We start from the raw sequence: 12,552 nt of genomic DNA on the forward strand, positions 1-12,552 counted from the left end.
TATATATATTTCTCTCCAGTCACCTTAAAATTATATTTTTTCATACATAATACTTCTGGAAGTATTTATTTATAAGTATTCATTTTTTTTCTTTTTTCCAGCTATATTTCAATAACTTGTAGAAGTAGGACATATGGAAACATATAATTTTAATAATGTAACTCGAGTATACATAAAATTAATTTTTTGATTGCCCTATAGTTTTATTTTAAACAATGTTGGTTTAATGTAATACTGAGGATTTTCTGCAATAATTTTGTTTGATTTTTTTGAGTTGCAATATTTAAGCATTTTTTCAAGTTATGGCTCTTTCATAACTTAAAAAATAAATAATTGTGTATAACATAAAATAATTTTCACTCCTTTCGAACTGTACTAGTGAGTCTTAATTGGAGGAGCTGGTTTGTGTATTTTCGCCAAAAAAGTAAGATGGAGAGAGAGATTACAATATCTGTAAAATATTCTAGACATTACAAGCTAATTGAATATATTTCCAATATATTACAATTCATTTACCTATTAGCCTTAAAAAAAAACAACTGTTTAGAATGACTCGAAATCTGTACATCTGGATGATTATGGTCATTCATCTGTAAGATGATTTAATTCTGTACAACAAAACTGACAGCCAAATCCGACGAATATTAGCAAATATACAGCGAATTGGTTTTTGTTTTAAAATATTGTGTAAATGTTCCCATGCTAAACTTATTTTGTCTCGGTAGAATAAAACCTACCTGCGCGTATCAGTAACCACTCACTCACTGACTTATCCATCACTGTATCTATAATGAAGATGCCTATACAATTGAAATTAATGGTGGTTCTCCTTATGCTGTATATGCAGGAAAGCTTGGTTTTAAAAAATCTAATCTCTAGATGGTAAAAAAAAATTCTATAACAATGAGGAAGTTGTTTATTAAAATGTTGCTTGATTAGACTTTCCATTAGTTATAAAATAAAAAGTTACTTACCTGGGAGGTTATGTTAGATCATGGTATAATATTACTTGGGAAAGATATCCGGTTCAGAGGAAATTATGTAATCTTCCCTTACCATCTTGAGCACCATTCCAGAAGTTGACAAGTTCCTCTCGACTAAACAACTCAGTCAGGAGTTAGTTAATGTTTCTTGATCTGAATCCTTTAGGACCGCAATCACTAGCTCATTTAACGGAGCGTCTCTCTTACTTCCCTGCGGTTTCCTGAAATAGAATCTCTCAAGTCTTTAAGACATAAATGGATTGACGATCTCCATTGCTATCTTAGGAGTTTTGTGTCGCTGGTGTTGGTATGACTTGGAGTTGTTTGCTCTGATAACTACCATTAGCTGGTTGCAACCCATCCCGTCTACAATCCTATGTAAGGTTATCGAATCCCAGCACATTACTCTTCTACGCTTTTGCTTTTATAGTATGTTGCATAATCCTTTTTTTTTATTATGTATTATCGTTATGTAGATTACCAATGCCCATCATTATCAAATTTAATACTGGTAATGGGAAAATAAAAAAAAAAAAAATATTATGGAAAGGTATTTTTCAACTATTTATTGATTGCCAACGTTTGAATCCATAATGTAGTTCTTCATCATGGCTGTTGTGTTGGGTGAAGATGTACGCAAAGAACCAAAATTATATTTACAAAGAATAATTTCAGTTGTCTTGTCTTGTACATGTATTTAGGTGGTACATAGAAAGTTAGGTGAAAATGCTAAACCAGTCTAATTTATTCATTATTAACTTATCTGAGAATTTATTATATTTTATTTGATATGTTATTATTTATATTAGAAGATTGTTGGTTGAAAGTGTGTATATTAGATGGCACGAGTGCGGTAAAAAAAAAATAAATAAATAAATAAATAAAAAACTCAAATAGAAATTAAACTATTTATTGTGAATCAAACTAGTTATTTTGCACTATTTTTCAGGGTTTCATCGGGGCTAAAAAAAGATAAAAACAATTAAAATAATGTACCAAAGTAAGAAAATAGATAACATGGAATAAAAGTAAACTAAGGTGTGGTTAAATATGATTTAAAATATGTGAAAATTAACAAATTAAATAAAAATAAAATGTACTTTGAACAGTATAAATAATAAAAAATTACAAAAAAGTATTAGATAATTAATGAAAACGGAAATAATAACAAATTTAAAAGAAATACAAAAATACGGTACACACTAATTTCTAATTATTCTAATTTCCCTTATTTTTCCGTCTTTAGTGTATACTGTATTTTTATATTTCTTTTTCATCTACTTTTTTATATGTTATTATTTCGGTTTTCATTAATTATCTAATACTTTTTTTTATATTTTTTATTATTTATATTTTTCAAAGTGCATCTTATTTTTATTTACTTTGTTTATTTTCTCATATTTTAAATCATATTTAACCACAACTTAGTTTACTTTAATTTCTCTTACTTTTTTACATTAATTTAGTTTTTTTATCTATTGTAGCTCTGATGAAGCCCTTCAAAGTGAGGCGAAACGTTAGCTCCCAATAAATAGTTTAATTACTACTTGAGGTTTTTTTTTTTTTACTACATCAGGACCATCTACCTTATATAGTTATTGTTTATATTTTATAAACAATTTCCTCAATAACTTATATTTGCTTATACAAACATTCCATTGAAAGAAACGTAGACGTGTTGAAGGTCCAAGGTCCTGACGAAATGCCTAATAGGCCACCCCCTGAGCCTCAGCCCCGTTGCTCACGTAACTTCTCGCCAGTTGGACCGTGAAGGTACCGCGTTATCGGCCTGTCTAAATCCAGAATTCCACACTTTTTCAAACAACCTTTTTATACCGTAGGATCTCCTGCTGAACATTCCCAAAAAGAATGTCAGCATTTTTTCGGTACATTCTTCAAACTTTTTAATACGAACTATAATTTTTTTTAATGTGAATAACTTAGACCATGTTTAATGCTAAGGTTATTCGTCACAAGATCGTGTCCATCGTTTAGCTTCAATGCTTGTACTCTTTACTGATGGCGTGTTTTCTTAGCCAGAAAAATGTGTCGTTCTTTTGAGAGCTTAAGTGTTTTGATTAAGTATTATTAAACATGCATAATTATACTGAGTTATAGTTATACTTTACTGAATTACTAGATTAGGGTTTGGAGGGACTTCACTGGACAGAAGTGTTCGAGAACGATTAGTGGTATCGGCGTCGAACCTTCCGGTTCGCTAAGCCTTTGTAATTGTTGTAGTTGTACTAATGACCGCTAAAGACGATTTAAAATTACCAATTAACCATTCAAAGTTTATTTCCTTTGAACTGCTTTTTTTGTTCCAAAATAACATCTTTAAAAACAACTAGTTTCTTTGGTTTCGTGGCGCTCCGGTGACCCGCAGCGCACACTTTGGGAACCACCGGGTTAAACAATTGAAAACTACACATCGGAGAGTAAACTCGATTACATTACTTTCCATATCAAATTGGGGAAAGAAATGTAGAACATTATATTAGATTTATTTTCATTCCATAACCTAAGTTATGGACTTGGAAAAGATTTATAGCAAAATGACTTAAAAATGTCAGGAGGACGTAGGACGTATGTCATTAGTGTAAGGATAAACCATGTTTATAACATAATAAATAATTGTACATCCTATTAAAGAAATATAACTTTTTTCTTAACTGTAATAATATGTATTTTTGTAGATCATGAGGATCAGACAATAAGACAACTATATTGGGGCGACGTTTTGCAACTTTATGGTTCGCAAAGTCTTCTTATCTTAAGCCAACACACTACTTCAACAATCTCCACCTCAAATTAATAATATAAACATAGCAAAAAATTACTTGAAACTTAAAATTATTTAATTCAAAAATTACAGTATAGACTAACTAAAGAAGAAATGTTTCGCCTAATCTGACGAGATTATCCAATAAATTATAGTACCCGCATCTTTTTCTCATTGAGTCCTATTGTGAGGGGCCTTCCCAGTCAACATAGCTCTTAACTATCCTTAAGTATCTCATTCATCAGGCAAGCGTCACATATAAAATAGAATTCTTCACTTTGCTGGTGTTAAGTAGTCGAATTAATAAGTATTATAACTATGACATGTCAGAGTTAAAATACTTAAATTTAAAATAAGTTCTCTCAACTAGTTTGTGTTTTTTACTGGCCGTGCCCCCTACCATCTTCTCATCATATATATTATCTATGGTCAACCAATCTTCAATCTTCTCATCATTTTAAATTTTATTGTTGACTGATCTCGAAGAAACTAAAGCCTTATCACTTATTACGGTTATTGAGGAAAAAGTCGTTAAAACGCCATTAAACCCACAGTGTTAAGTATATATATAATAATAAAAAATATTTATTCTTAACAGTTCTATTCTATGCATATATATTTTCCTGCAAAAATGTGCAGAAAATATATTCATATATATTTATCTATGTATAGAATAGAACTGTTATAAATAAAATAATTTTTTTTAAAAAATAATGTGTTCCTAAGGATTTTTCCCCTTAAGCATTTTGATCTATACATTATAATAAAATATTATTTTTACGTCTTTTTATTTATTCTAATCTCAATTTTATTATTGAAAATGCAGTCTAATCAATTTGAAGTTTCTTTATTTTTTACAACTATTAAAAGATTGTTTAATTTAATCATATTGAGTTCATTTGGTTCACCATTTTTTTTTTTTTTAATAGATCATTATCTCTGATAACTGTTACACCACTTCCTCTTTCTGGCCTTTGGGCATAAATTACTTTCGAGTAATGAGTTCCATTATCTGGCGAAGGAGACTGAGCCCGTGTTCTATTCTTAAGAATCAGCATGAGTAGACAAGGACGATCAAAATCATAACCTATATCAAAAAGAAGTCATTGAGATTGATTTTATGAATACTGTAATTATGTAATAATTGGTTTCAATTTGCAAAATTAGGCCAATGATTTATTATAAGGCCGTTCATTATTATAGTCAGCCCAGAGGTAAAGTGGCAAGAACTATATGCAGATTTTTGAGAAAGTTTTTTTGGAATTATAGTTGCACTTAAAAAAATCGACAAAATGATCATTTTGTACATTAAATCAGTTTATTCAGTTTTTTTTTTTTTTTTTTTTGGCATTGATAAGAGTATACAACTAAGGTTATAAGAGACAAAACCTCTCGTGTCACAATCTCTTGAAGATCATAACAGCAACAATTGTAGAAAGGGAATCCTTTCCGGCAAACCCGACCCTGTAAACCCGAATTTAGCGACGGTCTTATCTCACCTTTGAGACATTTACTTAAAATGAGATGATAGGGAATTCTCTTCTCTTATAACGAATAATATCTTCTTGTTATATTTTTATTTTTAATTAATAAATTTAATTATATTTTCAGAAGCGGATATGACCGGTGTGAAAGGGCAAGCGGTCTCAAACGAGGGACTTATCTTGCCCAGGAAGCTTCACAACCCCTGCTTAGAAAATCAGAACAGAAAGGAACTTCACAGGGAATTGCTTCTTAATCAAAAAATGTAAGTTTTATGATAATTTTAAAAATTTTAATTTATCTATATCAATTATAGAGGATATCTCACAAAAAAGTTCCAGTTAGGTCCAGTCAGTAATTAAATAAACTTGGTATTTAATGTAATGCGAAAGAGCATTGCGAAATTGACGATCTCTGACAACTTTTTTTTTTAACTGCCGTATAAAATTATACCCCTGAGAAATTTTTATTTGTTCATCCTTATTCTCCAAAATTTGTCTACGCTTATATATATTGTAAAACATATATACAAACATATGTATAAATATAACATCTCTTCACCACCGAAAGAAAAACTCAGTAACTTCGTAAACCACAATTTGGATATTTAAAGTCTGTGTTAGATTGTTGATTTAAAATAAATTTTCGGTTGGTTACCTAATCACTTGAAATAAATTTCATCGAAAATCTTCGTGGGCATCGCTCAAGGTGATCTCAATTGCTGCTTAGTTTAGAGGAGATAAGGGAAGAAATACTTCCAATATGATGTGCTGTAGGTGGTTGTATAATTCTGTATGTAATTGACAAATTGGTCTGAATATGCATAATACGATAAATGTTAATTTTACTAAAAGAGGGAAAATTTAGTTCAATTTTTCGTGGTTAGTTTCCTTGTTTATATTTATCACTTGTCGGACAATTTTTCGTTATTGATTGAATCTCATTATTTTTGGTCGAACGATAACTATTAACTGAACTATTTATTGATTAATTGTTCTTGAGTAAGTTACTCCGAAATATATTGAGGAAGCCTGAGACGCTCCGGCCCCCTTTATAAAATATTGGAGGGGCAGAAAGTTCCTTGCTCCCTCTCTCCTGAGGCGGCGCCTATATTTGATGGTTTTGTATAACCATGCAAACATTATCCTAAGACCAAAATTTTCGCAAATCTTTGCATACCTAGATTGTTTTTTCTGAATCTTGCCACAATTAGTTGGTCGCAATAACAGGTTCAAATTGAATTAGAAAAATCCCTTTAAAATGCACCGTTCTTAATTTAGGATTTTTATTAAATTGAAAAAAAAAGAAATTGGTTCGGTTCATAAGTTATCGTTATTTTTCGGGTAACATAAGTAAAAAACAAAACAAAAAAAAATGAACTATTTTATTTGATAATTTAAGAGTGTGAAAACATGTTGTCATTATTATGAAGCCTTATAATCTTATTAATGTATAACCCAAATTTAATACTGGTAATAAAAAATATGTCATTACTTTAGTAAGAGAAAATATTGCGATCATGAAATTTCTAATTTGAGTTTTCGACGGAAATACAGGTTTTGTGAACTACTGAGTATTTATTACTTAAGTTGAATAAATTCCTTGGATTGTGAAAATAACTTTTTCGATAAAATCGTCTGATCGGAAATGCCACTTTATAGGATCGATTTTTCATATGTTTTTATTTTATGAAGAAAAAAAAAAGATTTTAAGTAAACTCTGTATATTAAGGTACAATCGAATGTGTCTCTCATCACCATTAAAATAGTTTGAAAGGGTTTAAATGACGAGTGTTTAAAAATTCTTCCTCTAAAATAAGTTTAATTTTGTTTATTTTAAATAAGTAACCAGTTCTCCTCATATAAAATGAATAAATATAAAATAATAAAGAATTTTATAAATAACTAAAGGAGAAAAAAGGAAGAAATAGATAGAGGTTCGAATCGGGAAAAAAAACTGAGTGCCTAATCTCTCCCGAATGCGTGCATGTGTTAACGACATTTATTCTTGGCCAAAAAAAAGACGTTATTATTCATTATTCCCACCTCAAGAACCGTAAAATATGAATTTTTCTGGTAAAAGAATATTAAAAATGCTTTCTCTGGTCTTAATTTTTTTTTTTTTCGAAAATCATCAATAATTTAACACAAATCCACCAATATACTAAAACATTATGGATGCAAGTAGGGTGGTAACTGAAAGTTTTATTATATTTTTTTCATATCGGACTGGTAATTCCTGAAAAACAAACTCTTCAGTTTTATATATTAGTGTGGATCATGTATTATTATTATTATTATATATTTATATAGTATATCTTACATTATTTATATTGTCATGGATCATTAATAATAATGAAGGAAAGTGATGTTTTTTAATAAATTACTGTAGTTGAATATATTTATGTAATAATAATAACAGCTTTATGTCCATTCTTCGCAGAATTAAAAGCCTCTCTCTTGGGAGGCTTTTGAGTCAGGCTTAAAAATATCAAGAATATATAAACATTCCACTACTTTATTATTTACATTTTTTATATTATATTTAATTACATTCATATTAATTTAAAATAAAATAATAATTGTCATATATAATTAAATAAAATATTTTCTTTGCTATGTTTAGAACACTTAACTAAAACCGATAATTTATTATAGCTTTATTACATTACTCCATAGATCCCTATTCCAGACAGTAGCACAACTGTCTCCCACTCTATGCACAATCTCATCTAGCCATCATTTAATTGGTCTTCCTCCCCATCTTTTGTGTTCCCTTGGTATGTACTCTGTAGTAAATTTGGAACATCTTCCCTTATCAATTCTGGTAACATGGCCAGCCTATCTCAATCTCAGTTGTGCTTCTTTTTGTAGACTTTAGAATTCAATTCTAGATTGTATTTTCCTAATATGATCTTTTCTTTTTATTCCTGTCATGCATCTTGAAAATTTTAATTGTTTCCTTGCTAATTTTTCGCAATTGTTTTCTGTTGCCGACTATTCGTATAATATTACTGGTTACACGTTTTCAATACCTTCAGTCCTGGAAGTAGTTGAATTTTAAAAATGTGTTTTATGGTCCAGTATTTTTCTATCCAATTTTAATCCCTTTATATATTTACTCTTTAATATCTTTAAATGATACGGACTGTCCTAAGTAAATATATTTTTCGACATAACTTATTTCTTGATTATTAATTTTGACTTCTCCTTTCGGTGAATTTTTTATTATTTTTATTTTTTCGATATTAATATTCAACCCCCCAGGTATTCACAGTGCTCAAGGAGTTCTATGGTCATCTGTTTCGCCTCAGTTGATGAATTGGCGATAATAACAATATCGTCCGCAACATATTTAGTGTCCTTTGATTAAAGATTGATGAGCAGAATGTTGGTCTGTGAAATGGAGAAATTAATTGCGATATGGCTTTCACGTGTGACCCATGACCGGCGGTCAGTGGTGCCCCCAAGGCGTCTCACTTTCTTCCTTTCTCCAGATTATCCGCTTTATTTCTTGCTTAGCGGATTCAGCGATAAGTTTTGTTTGCTCGTTGCACGTCATGTTTTCGTTGGGAGAGTGTTCAATCTCAGAAGTGTCAATCTTCCGTTATCATCTTGACCTTGGCTTGAAAACGCTTGAATATGCACTTTTGTGCGTTGCAAAAGTTTCCTAGTTACATTTTTTGAGATTTATTTGAAAACATTTTTTTTCCTACCCATAAAAATATTTAAGCTATTGTAAATTTGTACATTTTTTTTTAGCTTTATAATTTTTAAAACTATTACAAAAAGTATGTGTTTACATCTTCGTCAAAATTTCTGCCAACTAGGAACTGTGATGTTTGCAATTTTAAAGTTACATATTATTTTATTAGATGACATTCCACAAGAGATATCAATGAATAATGGTGTTTCAAATGTTTCACCATCTGACCTTCACATTTTATATATTTTTAAATGACTTATTCTTGCCTTAAGGTCAAAAATAAAAAAACAAAACCGTTCCGAGGAGGCAGAGGAAAATGTTGACGCCCTCCTATTTCAAATTAAAATACTGAAATTTACAGTAATTCTAAAGAACTTTTTTGTAGGACTAATCATATTAATAGTTATAGCTCGAATTACAAATAAAAAAGTCATGAAATAAAATGGTCCCAATTTTTATAAGACATTATTATTTATTGTGAAAGTTTGCTGTCGCCTAAAAGCGCCTTTTTTTGACTTGAAACTTCATTACCTACGTTCATAACTCAAGAAAAAAAATAGGGAATAAATTGATTTCGGGGCGAGAAATTAAATAGAAATGATGGGGGGGGGGGGAGAGGGGTCACTGGTTAATTCTAGCAGGAAAATTTTAATTTTGTAATAGAAGAGTTGACGCTTAGAAGATCTTTATCCCGGCAATGTCAGTTCGAATTTCTGAGTTCATATTATCTCTTATTACAATATTAAGCATTTTCCTGCTGATATTGACGTATGATATGGCCGTCTATTCTAGTTATTATTGTTATTCTAGAGCTAACATTTTTGCCTTAAGCTATAAGAAGGAACGCATGATATTATTAATAAAATTTTAATACATTATTTCATTTCATAAAGTTTTACTTCTGTCGGCCAGTTCCAAGACTGCTGTAAATAACTAAAAAATTTGTTTTTTAAATAAGCATTTTCACACTTGCATACAATCAATTATTTTTATGTCTAATTTATTATAATAAAAAATAATTAAGTATTTTAAAATAATTTTGGTTTTTTTTACTTAATTTACTCCAGCATTATTTAGTTCATTTCGATTACTAATATGAATTAGGAATTGCGTTTTTAATTTTTGACCTTAAGCGATTTAAGAATGAATAAAATGTTTCTATTAAAAATGTAACCAATAGTCACAATGCAATAAACATAATAAAAACGGCATTATTAAACACCTCACAACAAAAGATATAGTTAATTGTAATTTTCAATTTTTTTTTTTTTCATTTTCTTTTCTAAATTCACACCTGTCAATTTCAAAATTACAACCAGCAGATGTTCTGACGTAATCATTATCAAGCCGAGAGAAAAAAAAATACTTCATAAAAATGAGGAAAAACGCTACCCAGCAACACTTCTATGGCTTATATTTTCTTAAATAATATTGAGATTAAAACTATCGTATAAAACTATATAATAATAGATATAATAATCGTTAGAAGAAAATTTAATGTTAAAAATTTACTACACATTATCTATTTTTGAATAAGGAATCTGAAGCTATTGTTATGTTATAGACTTCCGATCCCATACGAGTTATTCAAACCTGTGGCGAGACGTGTAGGAATAGGAACACGGCTTATAGATGTTTCATTTCACTGTTGCACATTCATCAAGAGGTTTATTTTGTAACTTGCACATGTGCAACTGCTAATTTAAACGCCATAAAACAATTTTATCTCTCAATAAATACTCTTAAAATGTCTAATATTGTCTGAATAAAAAAGAGAAATAAAATTTAATTTTACTTCTTACTAACTAATGGGTTAGAGATCTCAACAATAGTTTAGTTTTATATGAACATTCATGAAAATTTTTCTTACTAAAAATAAATTCGAATTTTAATTCCTTATTAAAAATTAGGCCTATCCGTAAATTATTTGATGTTGAAATATATCAAAACAATTTTGAACGTACTCTGTGATAATTTATTAAAACGCCGCGAAACATCACACAATGGTTTAATATTTAAATTGATTATTTATTATATTAGTTAATAATAAAAAAACAAAACACTTTTTCTGAATTATTATAAGGGTAAAAAAAAAATGGCGGATGGTAATGTCAAGTGACAATGGGGGGATAATAAAAAAATCGGCCCAATAATCTCAGAGAAAAGTGAATTTTTTAAATTTGATTTTTGGATTCTACATATCTTGAAACTTAATTTAATAATCTCAAATTTTTAATGGAGATAATTTTTTCCATGATCGATTACAAAGATTTTTTATTTTTAAAAATAAACAAAAAAATACGTTTGGGATGTCAACTTTTTTCTTTCTCCTTTCGCCATTTTTTCACGGTTTTCAAGCATTAATGCTGTAACTAAATCAATTTTAAGACGTATATTTCAAACAAAATGAGGGGAAAATACGAGCTAAGTGATAGAACCTTACTGATCACCCTTTTTTTCTGCGTGAGTCAGCCCTGTGGGCTCGAGTGCCCTCCGGGTTCCACTTAGCCTCATAAAGTGGGTACTCTTAATTGGGTAAAGATATGACATTCTGACCAAATCACCTTGCACAACCGTTCGTCTAATAACAGAGCTTCCTTACCAAAGTACTGCACCCCTAACAACCCTCCATGGGTTGTAGAGGCATTGATTTAATTCCAATATTTATCGTAAATTTTAGGATAAACTATAATCTTGCAATGCAGTGACCTATATGTTCATTAGCGTTGAATAAGAAAGAAAAAAATCCTCTTACAATGAGGAAAGAAAATTAATTCTTCTGACCACGCTGTAGATATGGGAACAATGGACACCGTGAAGCAGCGCGATTATCTGGAAATAGATGAAAAGAAAATTAATATAGAGCCTAAAATTGAATTCTGTAAAAGGAAAATAAAACCTTTAATATCAGGAAATTATTATACTTTTAACTTTTAGTTAATTTTGGATTATAATTATTACGTTTCCCATGATTGCTACTTAAAGTATGATGAAATATAATAGTAGAAAGAAGTCGAAAAATATACAAGTAAATTATTTGCATTGCATTTTTTCATAATTGTATAAGTAGTAAAGGTCGACAACATTATCTTGTAATTACAGCATTTTATATGGAATTTGTGCTGTTTTATGTAGCATTGTTAGTATAGATCTAACTCCTGGAAATAATTTATGCAATCAAAGGACATACGAGGGTGGTTAATAATTTTAATAATTGATTAATAATTTTTTTAATAATTTTCATCAGTTTATGAAAATTATAAAAAATTTACCAATTACTGATTTCAATTTTTTAAAATTTATTTATTAAGTATTTATCCAAAAGTTTGTATCATGCCATCAGATCAAAATTTGTATAAAGACCAAACAATATTTTTGTGAAGATCAAGATGAAATTTTCTGCTAACTACCAATGTCTCAACCAAAGCTTCGATGAGTATTGACAAAATTTTTGTATCATGAATAATGAATAATAATATATATAATAATAATATCATTATTTTTTTTTCACAATTTTGTCAATACTGAAGCATAAGATTTGGTGCAGGTATAGAAAAGTATATAGCAGAAAAACTCATCTTCACAAAAATACCACCCAAT

The 12,552-nt window shown here is 29.3% G+C and overlaps 1 protein-coding gene and 1 long non-coding RNA gene across 4 annotated transcripts in view; one reads left to right on the forward strand and one right to left on the reverse strand.

Annotated features, from left to right (window-relative positions):
• The window catches only part of LOC106689455 (protein FAM107B), a 201,313-nt gene that overhangs the window by 183,886 nt on the left and 4,875 nt on the right, over positions 1-12,552 (forward strand). The window contains exon 4 of the mRNA XM_067047640.1: positions 5,377-5,512. Within this exon, the coding sequence (XP_066903741.1) occupies positions 5,377-5,512 (136 nt within the window). The remainder of the gene's footprint in view (positions 1-5,376; positions 5,513-12,552) is intronic.
• LOC106689463 (uncharacterized) overlaps positions 4,645-12,552 on the reverse strand; it is a 25,832-nt gene continuing 17,924 nt past the window's right edge. For 2 of the 3 annotated variants that reach the window (XR_001344449.2, XR_001344448.2), the window contains exon 3: positions 11,286-11,784. This is a non-coding gene — a long non-coding RNA (uncharacterized lncRNA). Of the gene's footprint in view, positions 4,853-11,285; positions 11,785-12,552 lie in introns of those variants that run through there. The other variant, XR_010843509.1, reaches the window with a different exon arrangement.

Source organism: Halyomorpha halys, unplaced genomic scaffold (assembly GCF_000696795.3).
Source record: "Halyomorpha halys isolate HHAL.00 unplaced genomic scaffold, Hhal_1.1 Scaffold46.1, whole genome shotgun sequence".
In the NCBI taxonomy this organism is placed as follows: Eukaryota; Metazoa; Arthropoda; class Insecta; order Hemiptera; family Pentatomidae; genus Halyomorpha; species Halyomorpha halys.